The following is a 24124-nucleotide window of genomic DNA, read 5'->3' as shown; positions in this document are numbered from 1 at the left end:
CTCTTCAACACTGCGGGGGACATATCCCACGTGCCTCCTGCGCCCCTGACCAAAACAACTGAAATAGTCTAAAGGCGCTTTTTCAGAGCCCAAAGTCAAATAAAGCGTAGCTTTGAGCAAACCTCACGTCCACTCCCCTACAGCCTAGTTCTTCAGTTCCAGTTCAGTTAATCTTCAGTGTAATATAAAAATGAACTCTATACTTTCCTATAATCAATTCAGATCTGTAATCACAAACCTTCCTATGTCAATTTGTACCTGCTTTAATTAAATGTATTTATTATTATTATTATTATTATTATTATTATTATTATTTTATTATTAAGATTTTATGTATTTTTCCCCTCCCTCCTCTATAATGTAATGTATGTTATCTTATTATTTATTTATTTTACTTTGTTTTATTTTATTTATAGGCCTAGACCTATACCTATACTTTTTTTTCTCTCTCTTTTTACATTTTGTTACTTCATTGTTTCTGTAATCTCGGCTTCATTGAAAATGAGAGCTTCCCTCAATGACCCTCCGAGAATAAATAAAGGTTGAATGAATGAATGAATAGTTCCATGACCCCTAAGGCCGTTGGGTCAACACATACAGTACATTTGTACTGTCCATTCCTCCTCCTCCATTCTCTTCAATCTTCTGCTGTCCTTTGGGGCCTGCCCAAGTCCATCCCTGACCATTCTTTCTCCTCCATTCTCTTCAAACTTCCCTGTTCATTCCTTGATCTTATATTCCAATCTCTCTTTCTTCTGTTTGCCCCTCCACTTCTTCCTCCAGACAATGCCATCATGTAGCCCACACAGTACAATATTTTACAGTTATCACTGCAGAATAAATACAAAGGAATAATAAGATATCTATAATACTAGAATAATAGACTTTGAATGCAGGCACTTTGCCAAGACAATTATTATGTTGCCGGTTGTTGGTTGCAGTCTTTAGAGTGTCCAGAAAATCCAACTCCACACTGCCAAGACAACAATTGAAAAGAATGACTTTTGGACATGTGGAACTCAAACAACTCCATCCAACAACGACGGATTGACTCAACTGTTGGTGTTTGTTGGCATTTGTTGGACCTTCACAGTATAATAATACTCATATGCCACTCTTGTTACTGTGTTACTTTAACTACTGACAATGCACATGGCTTTTATGGATGTACATATTTACTAGTGGATGTACATTCTGAATTGCATTCTAAATGCAAATCTGATTCGCCAAAGGAATTATTTAACTGAGGGTTTTGCTAAGTAAATTAGGCTACTGTCTGACGTGCAACAAAGTATTTATAATCTAATGAGCTAGCACACTCTACAGAGCACCAGCAACCAAACACTCTATTTTGAGATGAAGGGAGCTAGTGTTGACGGATGGAACAAACAGCCTCCACTCCAAAACAAAATCTCTAGACAGCGTCTTATAATTTAGACTTACAAATTCCATTGCATTTCATTTTGTAGTGTACGAGCCAAAGCAGAAATCTCATAATTTCCTTGTCCTTGATTCATCATTAGCCATCCCCACCCTCCCCAGTGTTCTCGTCCCTGCTTCAGAAACCGAGAAAAGAGAAGGCCGGGGATATTTCTCCCAGGCGTTCTTATCTCATTCAACTATAAAAACGGCCGTTCGATCAGAGGGTAAGCCACATCTCAATTACAAAACCTTTCTGTGGAGTTTGGAAAAGGCACTTTACTAGTGGTGGAGCGTAGGACTTTACTGCAGCATTTAAACGGAGGAAAATACACAAACAGCAGATTCTGTTCCCCCATGCTCTCAAGTGGGTAGTGTTTCAACATGCAATGAAAACATACAGCTGGGGCAAGGTAAGAACACACACACACACACACACACACACACACACACACAAACACACTCATTATTAAATGTGTGATAGAGGTGGCTAGTCTATGAGCTTCTGGTCTTAACAAATCTAAGAGGGAATTTTGTGAATGGGGATACAAGTTGAGACTGCTTCAGTGTTACTTTTGCATGACCAAGAGGCTTCTATATGCAGCTGTGAAGGCTAGATATTGATGTGTAGTTGAGAGATTGATATCTGCCAGTGTTAGCAAGTGACTCCTCTTTGTGGAGATGTGCTAACTTGAGACAGCGAGAAAAAAAAAACCTTCACCTGAGTGTGTTTTGAAAGCTGCTTCAGCAGCCAGCCAGCTGCCGGTTTCTATTCCAGGATATTTCTCTAAGTCCAGAGGTCTCCCCTCAATTATGCCTGGCCAGCTTCTCCTCTGGATCCTGCTCTGGATTAGCAGAACCACCAGCTGTGCCTCGGAGTGTCTTCTCCTCGTGATAAGAATCGAGCTACGCATGTTCTAAGCACTCACTATTAAGTCTGACCAAACGAAAAGAAAAAATGTAGAGTAGAAGAACTCTTTTAGGCTTCTTTTTTTTATCTAGATAACACCCCCAAAATTGAACACTTACAGTTTCAAAAAAGGATTTTAAGAGAATCGATAGCACAGACCATAGTGCTTGCAAGGGATAGCTTTCTGAATAGTGCTTCCACTCTGCAGCAGTGGGGGTTGGTTTTGTCATGAAGACAAACTCCATTTACTTTCAGTTCCCCTTGTATTACTTAGAGGTGTGGCAGACACATATGCTAGTACAAGATCAAGGTGGTACTTCACAGGGAATGACAACCACGCGTGCATGATACATCTTGCCAAAGAGAGCATGGCTTTGACCACCATGAAGTTATCCTTGAAAAACTAACTCAATACATAGTCGCTTTGCACACAATAATATTTTTAAAGGTGGTGTGTGGAGTTCTAAGCTTCGAGTTGTATTAAACACAAATTGTGGTATAAAGTGATTACAAAGTGCATGTGTGCATGTGTGTGTGACACTGCTTTGCAGCACAGAGCACAGGCATTCCTGATACTGTATCAAAACAGTTATTATAATGTTGTTATAGTTGTAGATAGTTGTTGATAATGTCAAAACAGTTGTTTCTTCACATCCTGTTGATATTTATGCCATTTTAAAATGTTTTAAACTAACCAAACTCCACAGAGCACCATTAAGGTAGAATAATGTTGCATTTAGAGTTGCTTTTTTTCCCCAATATATCATCTACTGTAAATGTGTCGGACTCTCTCTCTATGACACGCCTGGGCTCTGTATCATCTTGATTGGTTCACAGGCTGAGTATGTGACAATTTGAATGAATATTAAATGCTGGACACAAAAATATCCTCTTTCCTGAAAGTTAATGTACAACTAATAGACTAGCATACTTTAATATTCTGGATCTCTGTCATTAATGCACACCTATTTTGCTTAAATCTTTAAACAGGCCCACCTAGCATACGTCCCTCTTTTCAGGGTGTTGTTATTTGTGCTAAAATGCTTCTTGCATTTCTCTAGCATCTGTGCTGTGGTCTATGCTGGCACATGCCGCCTAAACCCTGTGGTTATATTCAGGTACCAGGGAATGATGGCACCTGGAGTGTCGGCACTGTGACGCCAAACTGCAGTTGGAATTTCATATTGTTTTCCCTTTCCTTCCCATTTCAGAATACTTGGGAGTGTTTTGAATAAAGGGGCTGAAACAGGTGCTCAAAAATACTCTGTGTGATGCATTGTTAACTACAAGGGAAAGAAAAAATGGTAGAGGAGTCTCTCTCTCTCTCTTCAATACTCCGACAGAAAAAGAATATCCCCAAACCAACTTTACTATTAGTTCATGGAAGCAAGTCTAGTTTCCAGGAATGTGAAACAAAGCTTCTTAATCTGTCAGCTGATCCATGGGTAGTGGTAACCATATTTAAATCAAGAGAGAAACACAGCTAGACTATTTCAGCTTCTCTTTGAGTATCTTTACTGGATGGCCCGGCCTTATCTGCTTCCTAAAGCTAATGATAAGCATTAAGGTATAGTTGGAAGGGATATTACTCAAGTTAATTTTGAATTTATGCAATGTTGTAATTGAAAGATATTCTGAAAAGAATACTTGTCTTTGTTGTGTGAAAAAAAGACTACTATGCCAACTGATTTAACTGAAGTGAGCATGCAGTTATACGTATTTGACTATCAGGCATCCCCAATTCAGCTCACAAGTGTGCTAAGATGTTAATTGCACAGCAAGTTATGCAGGTATTAAAAAATAAAACATTTAGGTAATATCACCTTTTTGCTAGGAGGATTTTGCAGTATGTTCACAAGTCATTCAACTACTAAAATGGCTAAAAATGTCCAGATATTCATCTGAACTCTTAACCTAGCTCTCAAACGGCTTACAAACATCTCTTGACATCTTCAGAAAAGGCTCTAGATATCACTTGTGTGTTGACTTAGATTACACAAATGCTTCTTATTGTTTTTAGATCTTGCACTCAAGAGATGCATTCAGGAGCCTCTTGGTCATGCAAAAGTACCACTGAATAGCCCTCTCAACTTGAATCTCTGTTCACAAAGGTAAGGATGCAAATGAGCTACCCTCAGATTTGTTAAGACCAGCAGCTCATAAATTAACCACCACTGTCGTCGATATTATGCACATATATTTAGAGCCCATTTAAAATTAAAATCACAATTAAAAATACTCTCACTGCTTCTTACTTCGGCCCACATCCGACTCCCGATATCTCTGTTACTTTACATTCAGAAGGGATAGGGAAGCTTTTGTTGTGATATTGATCTGGGCCAACTTCATTGTTTCCACTTTCTATTCTAATAATCACCACTGCTGTCCATCCAGTTATTCATGTCTGGAGAATATTCACTGCCGGAGCCTAATCCACAGCCATTATGCAGATCACCTGGGGTAATTCTTGGCTACTTGACAGGGCCGCAATTAAAATTACAGTCAAAACAATTAAGCTACAATAACATAGCTCTCACATCTTCTCTTAGAAGATATACACCTTGCCCACCTTGTGCTCTACAACTGTTGTGTTATGTCAACTTGGTTTGTTTCAATTCACATGCAAATGAACAAGGCCCACAAACGGCACTCCTAAAATGTTTTTGAGCATAATCTAGTCTAGAATATGCTAATTATCATTTAACCTTTTGCAGTACTTGTTTGAATGTGGTGCAGTGTGTGATTTTAAATATGTGATGGGATCTGGGAAATCACATGGATGCAAACACACAAGGATTTGACAAGGAAATTCTTTTCCAAAATGTAATGCATTTAACATTAGAGCAAGCGCCCCATTTGCACTGTCCAAATGTGACCAAGCCATCAACCCAGCTCTCCCTTCAAACTGGCGTCTGGTCCGTCTGATTAGCATTTAGTGTTATGTTGTGATGCCCATGGCACACTGCTTTTGTTTTGAGTCAAGAATGTTGTCCAGGCGAGGCCAAAGCATGGGACCTCGTGTGCCAGCCAAGCGTAGTATTTGTGTATTTCTGTTAACAGCCCTCCAAGCATCCACAGTGGAGAAAGCTTTCACCAAACATGCTGAGCAAAATGTAGGCCAAAGACAAAGTCCGAGTGCCAATATCAATACAGATCATACTTAAACAAATTGTGAGCTGCACAGTGTAACTGAGTGCTTGGACATAGAAACAGTACTGTTACGAAGGAGATGGAAATGGCTAGGGCACGTACTTAGGAAACCATCTGATGACATCACAAAAGTAGCACTGCGATGGACCCCTGAAGGAAGACGCAAAAGAGGGAGACATAGATAAAACACCCCGGAGACGAGCCATCAAAGGTGAAATAAAGGAGAGAGGTTACAGCTGGAACACCATTGAGAAGTAGTCACACAACAGAGACGAGTGGAGATCCTTAGAGGCCGTTTACACGACACCGCCGGGTGGATTTTCTCTTACCGCTTTCACACCTTTAACGACTCCGGCAAGAAAAAACCTCGCGTATACACACAGAGGTGTAACCGGCTAAATGTGCTGTAGTGCATATGCCAGACCAGTCGATGGCGCCGCTGTGCAGAAGCTTCACGACAATTTCGCGTGAATCGCGTAGAAGAAAACATTGTTGAAACAGTTTGTTAAGCCAGACAATGTCTAATAAGTGTTCTGGTTAAGCCGTCGCATGAAATAAGGAGACTACAGACAATTCGGTTTTCAATTCAACTGTTAAACTAATAAAGTTCATTTTCAAGTTATGTGACTGCTATGTGAAATTTCAAATACTTACCCTACGCATTGCATTAGGTCTGAGCACCACTGCAGAAAACACTAACATGCAGTAAGCTAATGTTTAACTAAGTTAAGCTAACGTGTGCTTCTAACTTAGCCACTAAAGGCTGATAGGCTACATTGTGCACATAAATCATGACAGGGGAAAGAAAAACATTTTAATATGATAAATAAATGGTTTGTTTTGTTTTGACAAGCAACATGTCAGGTCGACTGCCGTGGCTGAGTTGAGAGGTGGGGCTATGTCGTCATAAAGTTGCCGGCTTCGCACCTACAGGCGTCTACACGGCGAAAGTTAGCCGGCGGTTTCAAAAGTTCCCACTTCGGAAGCCGGTTTCAAAAGCTATCGGTTTCAGTCTCCTAAACTGTGTACATGCAAGGCGTAACCGTTAACAAAACCTCACCGGTTTCGCAAAAACCGGCGTCGTGTGCACGGCCCCTTAGTCCTTGCCCTATGTGCCACCCGGCACAACAAAGACTAAGGGCTAAGGGATGAATACAGATCACTACTGACCACAATTGTCCACTTGTCAGTCTATATTTCAAGTTCAACTTCAGTCAGGTATTGAACCCAGTGATTTTACATCACGACTTCCTTTATCCGACAGATAATTAGACAAGTGTTCGGAAGTTCTCAGTATTCAGACACACAGTAATTTGTTTGATGTCCATATGTGAACGGTGGATAAATCAATAGACAAATCAGCTGGGCTAGAATGGGCTAAATGTCCAACAACTGAGCACTGAATGCTAAACTCTCCTGACCTTTACATATTAAAGGTGCTAGCAGGTAGCATAACTGTGTAAAAGATATAAGAGGAAACACAATAAGGAAAATACTGGCTACAGATACAACAACGCAATGCAATAACAATGTTGATTGTTACAGAATCCCAAAATTGCGTTGATCCTTTTAATCCTATTTTCTCTTTGCAGCACCAATTAGACCATATTAGTGTAAACAGACAGGCTCAAGGTTAAAAAAGAAAAAAAGGAACAAAAAAAAAAAAACAGTTGTTTCCAACAAAAGACTGCAGGCTGAAGTAAGCCGTACGACAAACATGACAGAAGGTACTGTATCAGTTTCTCTCACATGGTGTCCCAAGTGACCAAAAGTTTGAGAGTGTGAAAACTCAGAGCTATGTCTTTCTAAATACAACGATGACTGGGAAGGGGTGGAACCAATTGCAAACTGAGTAAATGTGCTCTGTGGCTCTACACAATGACTTAATGGATCCCCCGTGCAGTAAAATGTTAAGTAGTATCTAATATTAAGTAGTAGCACGGTTGCAACATGTCAACGTTATCGATTATTTTATGAATGCACCTTCATTATTGTCTAAAGTTTGTCTTCTGTATTATTGATTACTACTAATACATAAGCGGCATGTGCATGATGTAACTCACTGTGTAGCCTTCTCTAAGCATAATCCACTTGATCCAGGGCTACAGAGTTTTAAAAAAATCCTGAAACAGGAATTCCGAGGGGAGCGGGATAATGTGCTGCAGCACCAGAGTGCGACTCTGTTGATAGAAGCGTTCAGTGATGATGTGAACGTTTCTCAGGGCTTCAATCATCGCAAACAAATCTGTGGCTTGTACACTATGCAAAGTTTCAAAAACATAGCACAGCAGCTTTAGCTATGCACAACCACTTCAATGCCAATGTGACAAATTTACAGCAACCACTTCTCTATCATTTAACTACAGTAGTCTAAGCGGTTCAACAACACTTAGACTACTGTAGGCCTACTGTAACGGGGAACACACCTTATCACTTGATCTTTTTGAAACATTTGTCCTTATAGCTGCTAAGTAGGGCTACACTCATTATTGAAGCCATAAAGGACCTTAGAATTGAATGTAAACATGGGCCTATGTATTTGTTCCAGTAGAATCTGAGAACTCTAAATTAATTGATGTAGGCTAGGCTATGTCACAATTGCTGCCCCAAAAGGTTGCTGTGGTTAAAGGAACTTCAATTATATGTTGAATTTGTATTAATTAATCACTGAGATTAATCAACTCATTGATAAAATAGTCAGTTAATCGACAGAAAATTTGGCAGCCCTTATAAGTAGTCAACTACACTATATGCTTTCAATACATTAACATAATGTGGAAGGGTAAATGAAACTGCCTGGGGCATTCTATCTGATGGAGCTCATGAGTGGGTTGCTACTCACAAAATGCACTTTTCAATAAATAGCCAATGAACACAAATAAAAAATAAACAAATAACAGAACACACAGGTTATGCCCATTGCCCAAGCCCATTAATTAGCCCTCACACATGCAATAGGCCATGCTATATATTCTACAGTGTGTGTAGGCCTACCATATTCTGATGGTTCCCATCCAACCAATAAGACCAACCTAGTAAGCAACATGAACACCTGCTTACGACTACTCCAGGGACACCAGGGGCTCCATGCCAAAGTGAGCTTTTGCTTTCTAATATGAACGGACTTACAGATGTCTTTTACAATGGTTCCACCTCTGTACCAATAAGACACATCAATCACTGTGTCAAAACCAAACAACCCAAGCACACTGACACACACACACACACACACACACACACACACACACACACACACAGCCTACTCATTAGAAGCTAGACATAAGCTCACAAGCTACCTTGCCAACAGGTGCTTAATGACATTAGGGAAATAAACAGGGGAGTTTAAGAAACATCTGTATGTTGCAATTAATGAGACTCACAAAGGCAAAGCCATGTGCATCACCTGTGTGTGCATGGTGATCAGGCTCATTATAACGTCACATTTGGCTTGCAAAAGGCAATTGGCAATGATGAGTAGGGTTGCAAAGGGGCGTAAAAAGTTCCAGTAAATTTCTGGAACCTTTCCAGAAACTTTCCATGGGAAGTTAAGCTTGGGAATGAAATGGTGTCAGTTAGCTTACATGTAGCATATTTGATTTACCGGCTAGCTAGCAAACTCATTTTGATTGAGAATTTGCTAGTTAAACTGTAATATCATAGTTCAAACATATTTACCCCAGTAATATCATCGAAACTTACTTCACTGGGTGTAGTCCTTGGGTTCAAATGCAGTAGTGCAGCTTTAATAGTCCTGCTGTAGTGTGTAGGATTCTAGAAATGATCTGTGCATGTGATGGAGAAATGCACAGTGCATGCAGGGTGTGTGGCCTCATTAGCCCTGCAGTAAGTAGTGCTGTTAGCATGGGTGAACTCAGTTCCCTGTTAAAAGCCAATCTGCAATTTTGTAATTTTCCAGTTTATTCCTGTTATTTCCCATACATTCCCATGTAAAGTGTCCAACTTTTTAAAGTTCCCAGATTTTTGCAACCATAATGATGGTGAAGAGGGCAGCATCATATAGGAAACAATAAACCGTTATTCCATTATTCTTGTGATGTTGAAACAAGTAGATAGTGTATCTGAGGTCAAATGGAGACTACCAGCTACTGTATGTGTCCAATAATGGCAGTGGTCCATCTCCAGTAGCTATGAAAATTCCAAGTAGCCTGATAGCTATATCAAAGGGCCTTACTTTGAGTTTGTAGGCTATTTCACACATATTGTGCCAAATTAAATTCCATGGCTCTCTAATGGGGAAATGCTCACTTTTTCAAAAGGACTGGCTCATCCCTCCTAATAGAAAAAGGAATAGCCTCCAATAGAGACCCCACCCCAACCTGCTGTTCTAGACTCATGAGCTGACTGATGCCTTGGAATTTGTTCTGTTCTGAATGAATTGATAGCGTTCACTTTCCAGTAGCCTACCACATAAAAGGGGGAAACATTTCAATGTGCTTTAATGAATGAGCCTAATCTGGATCATTATTCTGCCAACTCCCCCCCCCCTAAACTAGCCTACTAGAGAGTGTTCATTTTTAAACAAGAAACGCTTTTTAAACTCTGATAGGAGGAAACTTAGTAAACTTAGCCTACATTGCTTCTTAATGGTTGGACTGTTTGGATGTCAGTAAGTTGTCGTAGCCTTTCCAAGCTATTTAAAAAAGCTTGTTCATTGCACAACCCAGTCGGCTCAGTCTATGTCTATGAGGATGTTTCCTGTCTTGCCCCCCCCAGAGACCCATCCACATTATTATCTGTTATTTACTGTCAGCAAAACACGGAACATCCAATCCATTTCATTAAAGAATTGCGTGGTTAAAACACCATTAGCTGTACAACTACAAATCAGATTTCTCTCAATGAGAAATGAGCTCTACAACGCTCAAAGGAGAATACTTTCTGTTCCATGCATGTAGTAGTTTAGATATAATGAAGTGGTAACTGAGGACTGCTTTCACATAGACGCGACTGACTATTAAATAGGCTACTTTCTTACATTAGTGTGGTCCTCCTACTTCTAGACGAGATTATGCGTTTTGCAGTAGCCTAGTTCCTTTCCTAAACAAAACTCTTCGACTCTACCAAATATAGGTGATATAGCTACGCTATCTGGATGCCAGCATCAATGAACACAATACGGTAGCCTACCTCAGTCACTAGTATCTTTCAACAGTATAGCCTAGACTACGAGACTATGGAGGGCTACATCATTCAGAACACTTTGGCTACCTCACTCTGAAAACTCGTGGTTCCAACTAACGTTAAAACGCGCACATAAAGTGTAGCCTAACTGTAACACAGTGTTAAACCGCAATGTTCGCCGTGACCCACTTAAGCCCGGGGAAAGCAAATGTGCATTAACGGTTCTTTTTGTTTTTCATTTTATTTACTCGAACTACTTTTTACAATAGACATCAGTCTCGTGAAGCGACAAAGCTATGTGAAGCAAGTAGCAAAGAACGGGACATAGTTTTCAGTTTATCAATCGTACCTCAATATTGCCGTGTCTCCTTGTTTGAAGACAGCACTTGTAATTGAGGAATAGTCCACAGTTTGTCCAGCAGGCATACAGGAGGGAAGAACGCAGCAAAGGCTAAGAATGATAGCGGTGAGCCACTGACCGGAGACACACGCATCCTGCACCGCGTTCATTATGTCCATCACAGCTCGATTAATATTGTCCTCGTTGTGCGCTTGAAAAATGTGAGCTGAAACGTTAATCCCGACCCCTCTCTTCCTTAAAACCACAAGAAATGATGCGGTGTGTAGTTTCCAAGGTTTGTTTTCTCAGAGCTGTACTACGCGCTGAAGTGTACTCTCCAGTGGCTTGCACACCATCTAGTGAGGAAATGTAAAACGGGCGCCGACCTAGCAGCAGACAACCCCCAGGCTCTGATCCTGTTGCCATGCGGCCGTTTCCCTGGCAACCTGTTCCCTGTAGCTCGTGATGGAGCAGTTAAAGCAGGGTGCCTTGATACAGCAAAACAGACCAGCAATTAAAGGTAGCCTATCGACCGTCCAAATAGTGTGGAAATTGATAAATGTTAGATAAGAGAGAAGGTGTAGAGTAAGGGGCGTTTTGCTTGCATTAGGGACGACTGAGGTAGGCTAGGCTATAGGCTGTGGATCTTTTCAAGATAGCCTAAGATTAGGCCTAGGACTAGGCTAGGATATATAAAATGTGTAGGTTATTTGTAGTTAGGCCTAGTTTGCTTGTTTGGAAAGCTAGGTTTCAAGATATCAGAGAAACATATATAACATATATATATATATATATATATATATAATTTTAAAGTTATCTTACGTTCTTTCGTTTCCCCCTCTTAGGCCTAATATGGATCCCTTTGGGTGTGTGTCAGCTGGTGGCAGAAATATTCTTCATAAAGTTTCAGAGCATGGCTCAAACATCAACCAGTCAGAAGTCAGGGATTGAGTGTGGAGAATTCCCAAGAAGAAAGCATGTGATGGGCTGTGGAGGGTTGGGGAAGCAGGAAGTTTTCCATTTCTATAGCCTACACTGCTCTCAGCTGATCACTGCCTTAAAGTGTCTTGAATGCATTTGCATTTCATATTTTTGTTCATTTTGTGTAGCCTAGATCACTGAGAAACCCTGTCTTCATTTTTACACAGAGACACAACCAGAGCAGAAGCATTCTACACATATTTTGTCTCAAAAATTGTATAGTGCACCAATTGGCTAACCTGACCCTAGCCAGATGAATGTCGTTCCGCTTAGCTCCGCCTAGCTTCACTCACATCCATCTGGGACCTCTTCCATTGAGAGTGATTTCTCCAACCAACTTTATGGTTTAGCCAATCAGGGCCGCAGGGCGGGGAGTTTCATAGATGTGACATAAGCGTAGAAGCGACTGTGAGTCTGTTATTAGCGTCACGGGTTGGCTTCGATGTGAGTGGTTGAAGTAGCACGTCAATAGATGACGGACAAGTGGCTTATTCAATCATATGCAAGCATTTTTTGATTAGGCCCAGCCTTCTGAAGCAACACTTCAATGGATCGGTTCCAGATGGATGAGTGGAGCTAGGCGGAGCGAAATTCATCTGGCTATTGCCAGGTTACCAATTGGCAGCTCAATCCTGTGACACCATGGTATGCAGTACGCAATGTTCCTATGCAACCTTTTACAGATCCTGGGGGTCCTGATTACTGCTATTTGTTAGTTAGCACTCACTATCAAGACATGTAGACTACCATAACACCGCTTATACCAAAATGCTCTCAATACAATTGCTTTGTCCTGAAAACAAGGCCCTTGGTACCTCTGTTGTGCTTGTTGTGCAGATTCAAGACTGCCGGTGCCAGCGCCACCCCAGACTGATGTTGTTTCATTGTGACCCTACATTATACAGTTTTCAACACTTTGTCGAAAATGGATCTGATTTGTGCAATGACCCTGGTCTGTTGGCGCGGGGCTTTGGAACGGTGTGACTGGTTGATTGAGGCCTCATCCTGAGCATCCAATCAGCTCCGCTATGTTTATAAATTGTTTTTAATACTTAATACATTATGCAATAATAATTGGTAATGAAGTAATATTTCCATTATTAAATAGTTGTTAAGGAATTGCCTGGTTTATAACATCAGTTAGAATGGTGTTAATGATTAAGAATGCATGCCTTTATAAAAATAATGATTAAACACATGCACTAATGATTAGTTAGGGTGTGGATAGAGTTACAGTAGTTAAGCTTAAGTTAAGTAGTTGTGGGCAGCCGTGGCCCACTGGTTAGCACTCTGGACTTGTAACCGGAGGGTTGCCGGTTCGAGCCCCGACCAGTGGGCCGAGGCTGAAGTGCCCTTGAGCAAGGCACCTAACCCCTCACTGCTCCCCGAGCGCTGCCGTTAAAGCAGGCAGCTCACTGCGCAGGGATTAGTGTGTGCTTCACCTCACTGTGTGTTCACTGTGTGCTGTTTGTGTTTCACTTCAATTCACCGATTGGGTTAAATGCAGAGACCAAATTACCCTCACGGGATCAAAAAAGTATATATACTATACCAGGCTTGGAATTTCACCATTCTGGGGACAAGGCCACTTGGCCTTCAGTTGGGCATATTTGGTGGGGGGCACAAAGGCCACATGTCAGGGCACCAAGGCCAAAGTTAACTATACAGTAGTAGGCTATAAAAATTATCAAAGTTTTATTTAGCCTATTCACTGCAGTAGACCTGCATCATTGTATGAAACATTACAAAAACATGAAACATGACATATTACATATAACTGTAAATCATCTGATTGTCTAATAAAAACAGATATCTAGGCTATATATAAAATGTATTTTATATTTGGCCTGCTATGAAATGATGTATTGAACAATTTAAATTTAAGCACAGCTCAGCTTTAAGAAACTCAAATAGCCTAGATGCATGCTTAGCATTTTGTGATCATTAAGGCTACTTTCACAAACTCTTAATCAGTTGTCCTCTGATTTACCAATATCTAGGCGATATTTGTAACATTTATTTTGTATTTGGCCCATTATGAAATCATGTGGAACAATTTAAACACATTGTAAAACTTAAAGCCCAAATTTGGAGACATCCATGCATGTCGAAATTTACTGCAAATTCAAAACTGGATTACTCTGGAACGTCTAACTGTACAGGGGACTGCTTTACACTTTTGTGTTCGGTAAGGTCTGCTGTTTATTCTGATATGTGGTTTGTCATGTGTTAAAAGAAGGGTTCGTGAAGTATTCTACCGAGATGAATGGGTAGGGAGATCATGGACGCAAAACCTTCAGTAGAATGTATTATTCAATTAAATTATATTATTTACTTTTCTCGCGAACCGTTCAACACAGCAATTATCGGCTAACATCGTTTAAAAGCTGAGAAAAAACTCTTTCATGTGATACTTGTGATGTCTGTGTGATAAATAGGCTAGTTCGCGAGTAGTTCAACTGAGAAGAATGGGTGAATTTGGGCCACTTTCTTGCGCTGTCACTTTCTCTACTCTAAAAAAAAGACTAAATTAATTTGCTGTGAATGCTAAGATTATTTTGACAGGCCACAGGCTAAATAAAAATCGCTATTAGTAGGACACAAAGCAGAATATTGAAAGAAGGGGGCACCAAGGCCACCGTGGCCTGTAAACCTATGATTTTCAAAGGGGCTTCACGGCCAACGCAAGGGGCTACGACGGCCATGGCCGTCGTGAAATTCCTACCCTGTATACTATTTATACTTAAGGATATTTTGTGAGCTCATCTAACAGTGGAAGCCAGGAATTGAACCCGCAACTTTTCAGGCTACTGCATGCTAGCCCAGCTCTTTAGCACAGCTATGATTGTTTCCTAAGAAACTACATGATCTCAGCTTTCTAAAGAGGTCAAGCATTTGATGGTATAGGCCAAACTGGGAACAGTGGCCTCAGAGTATAGGCACAGTGCAATTTCGGAAGAAAAAGCATAAAAATGCCCATCCCATATTTAAGACACGTGCTAGTAAGACATGCAAGAATGTTTTTTTTTAGTTCCCTTTCCAGCACGCTTGCCTCCTAATCTGGTGGCGCTGCAAGATGCGGGTCCGGAGAGGTGCAGGGCTAAATTGCATAGTCAGTCAACACAACACAAAGTAGTTACACGCTCACACACACACACATGGACAGACAGATGGACAGGATTACAAAACCCTCTACTGGAATCCCCCAACCCACCTGGATGAGTCGTCATCGTAAAGCAGTGTCTCAGGGTAATTGTGAAGGTACAAAGAAAAGCAAACTTACTAAAGTCAGCAAGCTGGGATGTCAATATTAGATTTCGTTGACAAAGACCGCACAAAGTTGCTCTACACTTGGGTTAAGATAACTCTATTCATGAAATATTTATATCGTTGAAGAAAGGTTCATGTAGACAAGGAATCCTCAGCTGAACCAGAGGAAAGTAAGATGCACACTGTTGTTACCTACAAAGCCAAGCAGTAAAAAACTTCTGTGCACTTCTTTATCTCTCTTCTGTATCTTTGAAAAAATGTATTTGCCCTCAGACTTGTCTATCTGACACTCACATCCTATGCAGCTGAGATTTTCCTTGATGAACTATTTACATACATTTTACCTGTGACTACAGATGACAGATGACAACATCTTCATAATCATTAAATATAAATGTAATAAGAATTTCAGAGCCCTAAATTAACCTGACATTTAATAGGCTAGGCTGTTTTTGTTCACATGCTGATACTTACACTGTTTAAGCTATGTTATTATTACCTCATCCTTTCTCTCTCATGTCCAGGACAAGTGAATGGAAAGCAGTACAGGATCATATAGTGTCATGAACATAAGGCTTGCATCTAATTATGTACACAACAAAGTAAGGACTTTCACACTGATTCTTTACCAGCTTTTACCAGCTCTACCAGCTTTTGGGTCAATGACGTGACGCTCATTTTTTTGTGTTCATATGGGTTACATACATTTAAAATAGTTAAAATTCATATATCATCATATTTCATCAAACCCTAATCTTAAAGTTTTGGATTTATTTAATTTTGAAAGGGTATTAACTGAATTTGGGTAAAATTGTCAACACGGTGTAACCACAAAAACATGAACCAAATAATTACACTTGCTGAAAAAAATGTGAAATTCTCTCCAAAATCCCTTCTAAAATAATCTGGCATGATCTTGCACAAGAACTTTTCTATATTTAATACAAGTAATGAAACCCAATTGTTCTGAATGTTTGAATTAATATGGGGAATCGTGTCTGTCACATCAACCACTTAAAATGTCAAGTGGTGTAACCACCATTTAAGGAGCAATTTTGTATGTATTATGTCAGAGAATCATGTGACAGGAAATTATGTCATAGAGATGGACAAGGAAGGAAATACGAGAGAAACCCGGGAAAAACGGGAGTGTTGACAGGTATGCACGCGCGTTCACGCTACGAGCATGTTCGGGAAACAGTCGGAAAAACCAAACGAACGATCGTAAGATGAATCGTAGAAAAACCCTCTTAAGAGCGTGTCTCCGTCGTTTTTGGGAAACTGGTTCCAGGCTTTTCTTGGTCAGTGGCGTAATGCTTTTTAGACGGTATAAGATAGTGATTTTTAGATCATGTGCCAGACCACACCTTATGTCGGTAATTGCCACACCCCTGGGTGCATTATTTAATAAAAGTGAAGTGTAAGATAGGAAAAAAAAACTTTGCGTCAGAATAATAATAATACGCTTTTTCGCCAGGTTTTGCATCGCGAAAATAGGGCCCCTTTATCTCACTCTCTTTGAAAATAATGGGTATAGACTGAAATTGTATGAGAACTGAATTGAAATCAAATAGAACACAAGTTTCTTCATTGATGTTATGAAATGATATTTGATATGGAATATGATGAATGACATGAATACATATCAAAATATCCAATTCAGTTTACCTTGATGCCTATTTTCTGTGTCAATTTCTTGTCCTATTGCTATAAACGTTTTATGGTCAATTGGTGTAACCGATTTATGTCAATTGGTGTAACCAGTATTTTGTCTAAAATCAAAGTCAAAGTCAAAGTCAAAGTCAGCTTTATTGTCAATTTCTTCACATGTTCCAGACATACAAAGAGATCGAAATTACGTTTCTTCACTATCCCACGGTGAAGACAAGACATATTTTGCCAATTTAGGTCCACAGACAAACATAACATTCAAGTAAACAAAAAAGTAAGTAAATAAGTAAATAAGAGGGCACATATAATAATGAAAAAATAAGAGCAGCAAAATTTGGTTGAAATTGTGCATAGACAGTCAATAAAATACTAGTGCAAAGTCAGGCCAATAAAAGGCTTGGGTAGTTCTGTTTGACCTAAGTAAGAAAGAAAGTGGCATAGTGGTGCAAGTTATGTAAGATCAGCAGAAGTGTTGTGTTTTCAAGACAACAACACCAAGTTGTAAAGTGTACAAGTGTGCAAATGTGCAAGTGGAGTAGTGCAGGCCCATTTTGGGTCCAATGTCCAGGATGTTATGTAGCTGAGGGTGGAGGGGGAGGGAGGGAGAGAGTTCAGCATCCTTACAGCTTGGTGTATGAAGCTGTTGGTGAGTCTGGTAGTCTGGGAGCGCAGGCTTCTGTACCTCTTCCCAGAGGGCAGTAGATCAAACAGATTGTGAGCGGGGTGACTTGCATCACTCACAATTTTGGTCGCCTTGCTAGGGTGAGGTGGGTGGTGTAAATGTCCTTCAGGGGAGGGGAGTGAAGCACCAATAATCCTTCCAGCTGTGTTCACTATGCGCTGCAGGGCTTTCCTGTTGTTGTATTCAGTGCAGCTTCCGCCCCACACGGCGATACAGCTGGAGAGGATGCTCTCAATGGTGCCTCGGTAGAATGTGGTCATGATGGCTGGTGGAGCACTTGCTCGCCTGAGTAATATACTAATAATGTGCAAAAAAATTAATATGGATAATTATTTAATACTCTACTTTACTGTAATAATGGTTGTTTAAACCATTTTTACTCAAATGGTCAAAGAATAGACAGAAAACAAGATGTTTACAGCATGTGGTCTTGCTCAGTACAATGAAAAACCCATATAAATATAATAAAACATATTCTCATAGGATATTACAAAATAAACTAATAATTTCATGAGAGCAATTGCATGAACTCTAGGGGGTGTGAAATATTAGATATTTGTCATTTTTGTGGTTACACCATTTGACAATTTAACAGGCTGTTAGTTCTATCTTTTGTTAAAAAATAGCATACACGTCATATTAAATATGAATACAACAGAAATACAAAGTATACACTTTAGCAAACCTCAGGCATGTTTTGTTTTAAAGGTTTAAACATATTTTTAATTTTCTCATCTTACCAACCCTTATCTGTCACTGACCCTTTTACTGTTTTTTAGGGAGAATAGGGTAAGATGAATAATTTTTCACCATTTCACCAAAGAGGTGACCATTTTCATTGTCACCTCTTTACCTTTGAATTCGCCCATTTAGTTCACTTAAATAAGTCAGATTAATTTGCTGCCTAGTCTCTTTAGCTCTTCTTACTAATCTTACAGATGCAATACAAGTACTAGCTGGCTGACTACCCCAGCCCTAGTAGCTCATCCTACCCCACAACTACCATTTTGAAAGAAAATGCTTCTCACAACAAGATAAGGTAACATTCATGATTTTGTTTAGCCCTCACATTATAGCTTAGGGCACCAATTGAGGTGTAATGCATCAGAATGTTGTTCTATTCACGTTTTCTCTAGATCACCCTAACTCTGGACATAAATGGAATCCATTTGAAGAGCAAAAAATCACATTTTTATTTTTTACACATATTTTTTTTACCACATTTGCCATGTGTTGTACCTTTCTATAGATTCCTTCAATTTGTTTACGGTTTCCTAGAAAAAAAAGGGTGACTCATCTTACCTATATGCACAACTTACCCTGTTCTCCCCTACATTATTTCAATTTTAATACAGCTTGTGCACAAAGGAGCTATTTTATCCAAACAGTGAAAAACAAAAACAGTATAGCCCTACCACTCAGGGTCTAATAGATGTATACCCCCTACACCGCTATCTGGGATGGTGTGATTTAATCCATTATGGCTAAGAGTCCTGGTGTAACAGGAAAATGGGGGAGTTTCGGATCAATAAGGTGATTCACCAGAGATAGTGTTGCTGTTTGGAAGCTCATTTTAAGAGGAGGTGTAAGTCGCAGATATGAAAAATGTGCCAGAGACTGTTTTAATTATTTTCTGTTTTTAATTGTAATGCGTTTTCTGTTAAACCATACTAATAGGCTAATTTCCAATTTGAAAAAGTACCATCAATCACCCAGTGGGTTCCTGTAGAGCAATTCATGTACACTTATGTTTATTATTATAGTTTAGACTTACAGCTTTCCACCACATGTGCTATGGATATAAAATGTAAATGGTGAAACAGTTTGGTGAGTGAGCATTTCTTTTTTACAATTTAACAAGCAGACACTAGATTTTTGTTAATCATGTATGATATGTCGTGGCAACTCTCACTATGCGTTTCAATCACAGTTGCTGTGTTCACATTGCACATTCAAACTGCTCGCAATGAAAAACAGCCAATAAAAAATTCTGACATGCCAGAAATCCAAATGATCAATCAAGATCTGCCAAATGGATTGTTTCATCTTTTGATTGGGTGTTCTAATCCTGCTGTGACTGCATGACTAACTAACTGATCAGACAGGAATTCAATCTAATTCTAGTTTGTTGGGGCCGATTGAATCAGATTAAAACATTTGGCCAAAATCATACCGTGTCTGTCCAGCTTTACAGAATACCGTGTAAACTTAACATTGCCATTTAAAATTGGGAAGTTTCAGTTACAACAATGATCTTTTTGAGAATGTAGGCTAACATTAGTCTTCAAAGGACCCACAATGCACACAAGTCATCCTATTTTAGACAATCAAATTTTGTGTGTATGTGTGTGTGACATTAGGGCCATTTATGCCAAATTGAAATTGGGGACAGGTAGGCCTAAACAAACATGGAACCCATAGTGCATGAAAAGCATTGGCAATCATATGGTAGCGATCTCACAAGTGCATCAGAAACAGATACAGAAGCTGGAACTTAATAGCAGGTTTATTTCAGAACATAACAGGCCATTATTCAATGGCTGCAGACCACGCTATGAAATTGCTGCACTTTTCCATAAAAAACACCATCAATGAGAGTGAAACCATTCTAATCACCCGGCGCCCCCACCCACTGCATGTCATGACAGACACCTTTCATGCACTGCAGCGATTGCCAGAGAGTAAGGTAACACTAGGAACACACAATGCACACATTGATTACATACAGGGCGTTACTGTTTAGCCACAACCACAGTGTTCTACATGCATTCTCACACTCCCTCACTGTTTTCACTGGGTTGAAAATCGCCTTTAGGTGGAAACTGAAGCACTCTGAGGGAAAACTTTTACAACTTTAACCAAAGAAATTGCTTTCTAACTTGAGAGGAGACAAGTTTTAAATAGGAAAATTACCTGAATTCTTAGTCTTTTAAACGTGATACTAGTAGGCGAGAAGCTAATGGTCTAATCCGATTCAATGATCTATGCTAGGCTGGAGCTAAAACTGGTATCGCCAGACTCAGAGAACGGCTGGATGAACTGGAGAAAGATAAAATTCAATTGTTTAACTCTGGGAGGTGGAAAATGAGTGTAATTCCCTAAATGGTGGAATAACCCTTTAAGAAGACAACAACACTTTTTTTTTTAATTCACTTCCTAAGGGAACTTGCAGTCTTGTCTCATGACATTCAGTGGTACATCCCTTCTCTATTAAAATGTCCCATTCCCCACCAAAGTGCATTTTTCAATTTTGCTGAGAGAGACAAGACCAGCAGAAACCAGGGTGTGCACACAACAACTAAACTTCAAGTCACATTGTGTGGAGTCATGCAATGTTAAGACGTTGACCATAAGATTATGAGTACATACAAATGTGCACAATACTGAGCTTATGTTAAGCCTTCATGCTTAAAATGGAGGATTTCAGAGGATGTGGGGTGTGCAAAATTGGATGTGTGTATACAGTGTGCATTAACCAGATGAGCTTAAAATAGCACAGCAAATTTTACACATCCACCAACAGCTGTCAAGACAAGAGACCCTGAGATTGCACTAGTTTGGAAGAGGCTTCAGGAAAACAACTGAGGCCAAAATGTAAACAGACTGCACTGGCCTCTCTTTTCTCTCTTCATTTTTTCTCTCTTTGAATCTGACAGGCATCTGCATTATATCATCAAAACCATTCAAACAATCCTAGACTGTCATAAGGGCATAAATACTCAGGGGGATATATTTACAATCTGACGAGACTGATATTTCTGTCTGAATATTAGTAAAAAGCAGTACTTTTCTACTCAGAATTTCAGGATTTGGGGGGAAGCAGATGATTTTGAGCAATTTAAACACAAGAAGTGACCTATTTATATAATGCTAACAGTAAGCCTGTAGTGTGAGAACTGGGCTTAGTTGTAGTGATGCTAGTGAAAGGCATTGATGCATTTATTCCTATGTGTTGCTCAAACCGGGAGAGTGGGACAATCTGTCAGCTCTGCAAAAACTTCACTCAAGTGACCAGGGGAGAAGCAATGGTTAGGGCTGAAAAATGGTTGTGATGAACAATCCTTGCCTTCACAAATTCATACATTCAGAAACTGTGGCTAGTGTGAATGTTGTGTTTTCCACAAAAAGACACAGAATGACTAGCCTATAAATAGCACATTAGGACTATGGCACAATAGATTGTTTTATCAGAGTATTTTCCCCACCACACTGCTGAGCTTGTTTGGTGAGTTTTACTCACGTTGACATCACCATTTTATTTACAGAGGCAAGATTGATTCTGTTTCCTTTAAATACATGATTTCTATCTACAATTAATCTCAACATCCCTAAGTGACCTTTAAGGCATTCCAAACAGTGACAAATAGGGTCATTAGTGATAACCTTCTCTCAAACACTGGGCACCGAGTCTCAAAGGAGGATTGCTGAGAACTAGAGAATTCAACTGGACGGTGAAGCCCTTAAAACCTCCTAAATGTATATCAAAAGTCTAAATATTGTAATTTATAAATGAAAGTAAATAGAAGCAGAGGTCATTTAAAATAAAGAATATATATGGTCAATATGCAGATGGAATCACATCACAAATTTCTTTTTCCCCTTTAAACTGAAATAGACCAATGTATTCACAGCCTGAATACTGATCTGTTGTCATCTAATTTTCTCCTGTTTTTAAGAGTTGTGCAGCTCTGTGTTGGTTGTGACATAATCACATTTTGCGACACAGATGCAATTAGCTTCTGGGTGGGTAAAATAACTTTAATTGTTAATTGTTAGAAAACTTTTACATATTGGCGAGATGAACCTGCCTTTGCAATAATCTTATTGAACCACTTAACTGCAGTGTTTCAAGAAAAATAAAATGGCATGCTGCAGACTGGTGCCCATGGACACTGAAAGAAAGGCACAGTCATTTCTATCATTCAGGAGTTTTATAAAACAGTAATGGTTCAGCCCAAGGTAGCCAGAGCTAAATGGAGTTGCCCTTTTGAAGCTGCATTCATGCAGACTTTTCCATTCATTGTGAAACAAATGACTCCAACAACCCACCGTGCAATTAAAATGAGGTATTGTAGTCTGGAAAAACTTGCAAAACACTTTCATGAGTTTCATGAGTGGCCCTGTGCTATAAAAGAATCGGTGTATAAACATTAGACAATCCCTAACAAGTGCAACCTTTCCTGTGTTCTAATGTTGAAGTGACGGTTTGGCCGTTAAGTTTGAAGAAGGCCAGACGGCCGAAACGTCACTTCAACATTAAAACATGGAACAGAGTGTGCGGCATTCTCTTTATTTTCTTTAACAATTATATGCACAAGAAGCCAGCACCTTAGGAAAGACTTTATTGGTGTGCGATACCTCTTTTTTTTCCTTGTTTCAACTGTCAGTTCTACGAAAACCTACACTCAGAGATGCATCAATATTCATTATTATTACAACATGTCAGTTGTGGTTAGGTTATGTAAGATGATTGTGTATTCTCTTTCTCTGTCTTTCTCTCCAGGACTGAGGTTGACCGAGAGACAGGTAGGAGCCGGTAAAGCATAATGGGCAGCTGGTTTCATGGTCGCGCTTTGAAATGTGTGTGTGTGTGTGTGTGTGCTGTGATTAGACACATAGATCTCTATCAGATAGCCCATATGTCCATTAACAGGCAAAAGCACTGTCCCACTTTTGTGGGTTCTGCTCAAGGTTTTTCTTTGAGATTTTTCCTTGACACGTCTGACCATGTGCTTGCTCAATCTTTTCAAGCTTTGAGTCACTGGTTCTACATCAGAACATGAAATTAAATTGACTGGAAATGATTACAGTCTCTCATTGCAATTGCACACAACAATACAACAAGACATGAATGGTAGATGGAATTTTGATCTTACTGGATTGTCGATAAATCCTTATCAAGATATATTGGGATCAGCTTGCTGTTAACCTTTCTTTAGGTAACTTGCAGAATGCATACCTCTGGTCTAATGTGGAGCTTTAGAAAAACAGCATGTAACAGCATTTAACTAGCCTGGGTGCCAGCCGAACTTAGTCCCGCCCACAACATTTGATGTCGGGAAGTTCGGTCTGGCATTGCTCCGTTGTGGAGCAACTATACTCGCACCAGAGCAGGGCGGACCAATCAAATCGAGCTTTGATGATTGACAGCTGAGCAACAGCGCCTCGTCTATCACGTCATCTGAGCACGCTTAGGTTGATTATGTTTGCAACAAAAACGCTGTGGCTAGAAGGAGACAGATGGCTTCTAAGACCCCATATGGAAAATGCATATTATTTCAATGAGGATTTATCACTGAAAACGATTATTTCTGAAAACTTTGGCCAAAGTTGAGATGTGGGAAAACTCATGGTTTCACTTTCATCAAGGGAAAACAGTGCTGTTGCATTGTGACATGTTGTTCCCTCGTTCGTTTGAAATCTCTGATTGACCACCTGTTTGAGGGATTTGTGACAGCCTTTCCCAGCTGTTTATAACATGTTTGTAGCATATCAGTGTTCAACGGAATTATTTTTAAAAACGGAGGGATATGCTATCAGTTTTTTTTCCTAATAGCCT

At 39.7% G+C, this 24124-nt stretch overlaps 1 protein-coding gene across 2 annotated transcripts in view; it reads right to left on the bottom strand.

The window, feature by feature from the left end:
• The window catches only part of negr1 (neuronal growth regulator 1), a 116261-nt gene extending 104899 nt beyond the window's left edge, over positions 1–11362 (bottom strand). For both annotated transcript variants that reach the window (XM_048252217.1, XM_048252218.1), the window contains exon 1: positions 10971–11362. In XM_048252217.1, coding sequence (XP_048108174.1) covers positions 10971–11140 — 170 coding nt within the window. In that variant the 5' untranslated portion in view covers positions 11141–11362. The remainder of the gene's footprint in view (positions 1–10970) is intronic.
• Between the last annotated feature and the right edge of the window lie 12762 nt (positions 11363–24124).

Source organism: Alosa alosa, chromosome 9 (genome assembly GCF_017589495.1).
Source record: "Alosa alosa isolate M-15738 ecotype Scorff River chromosome 9, AALO_Geno_1.1, whole genome shotgun sequence".
Lineage (NCBI taxonomy): Eukaryota > Metazoa > Chordata > Actinopteri > Clupeiformes > Clupeidae > Alosa > Alosa alosa.
The sequence above is the reverse complement of the archived record's forward strand: the minus strand, read 5'-3'. Positions and strand labels throughout refer to the sequence as shown.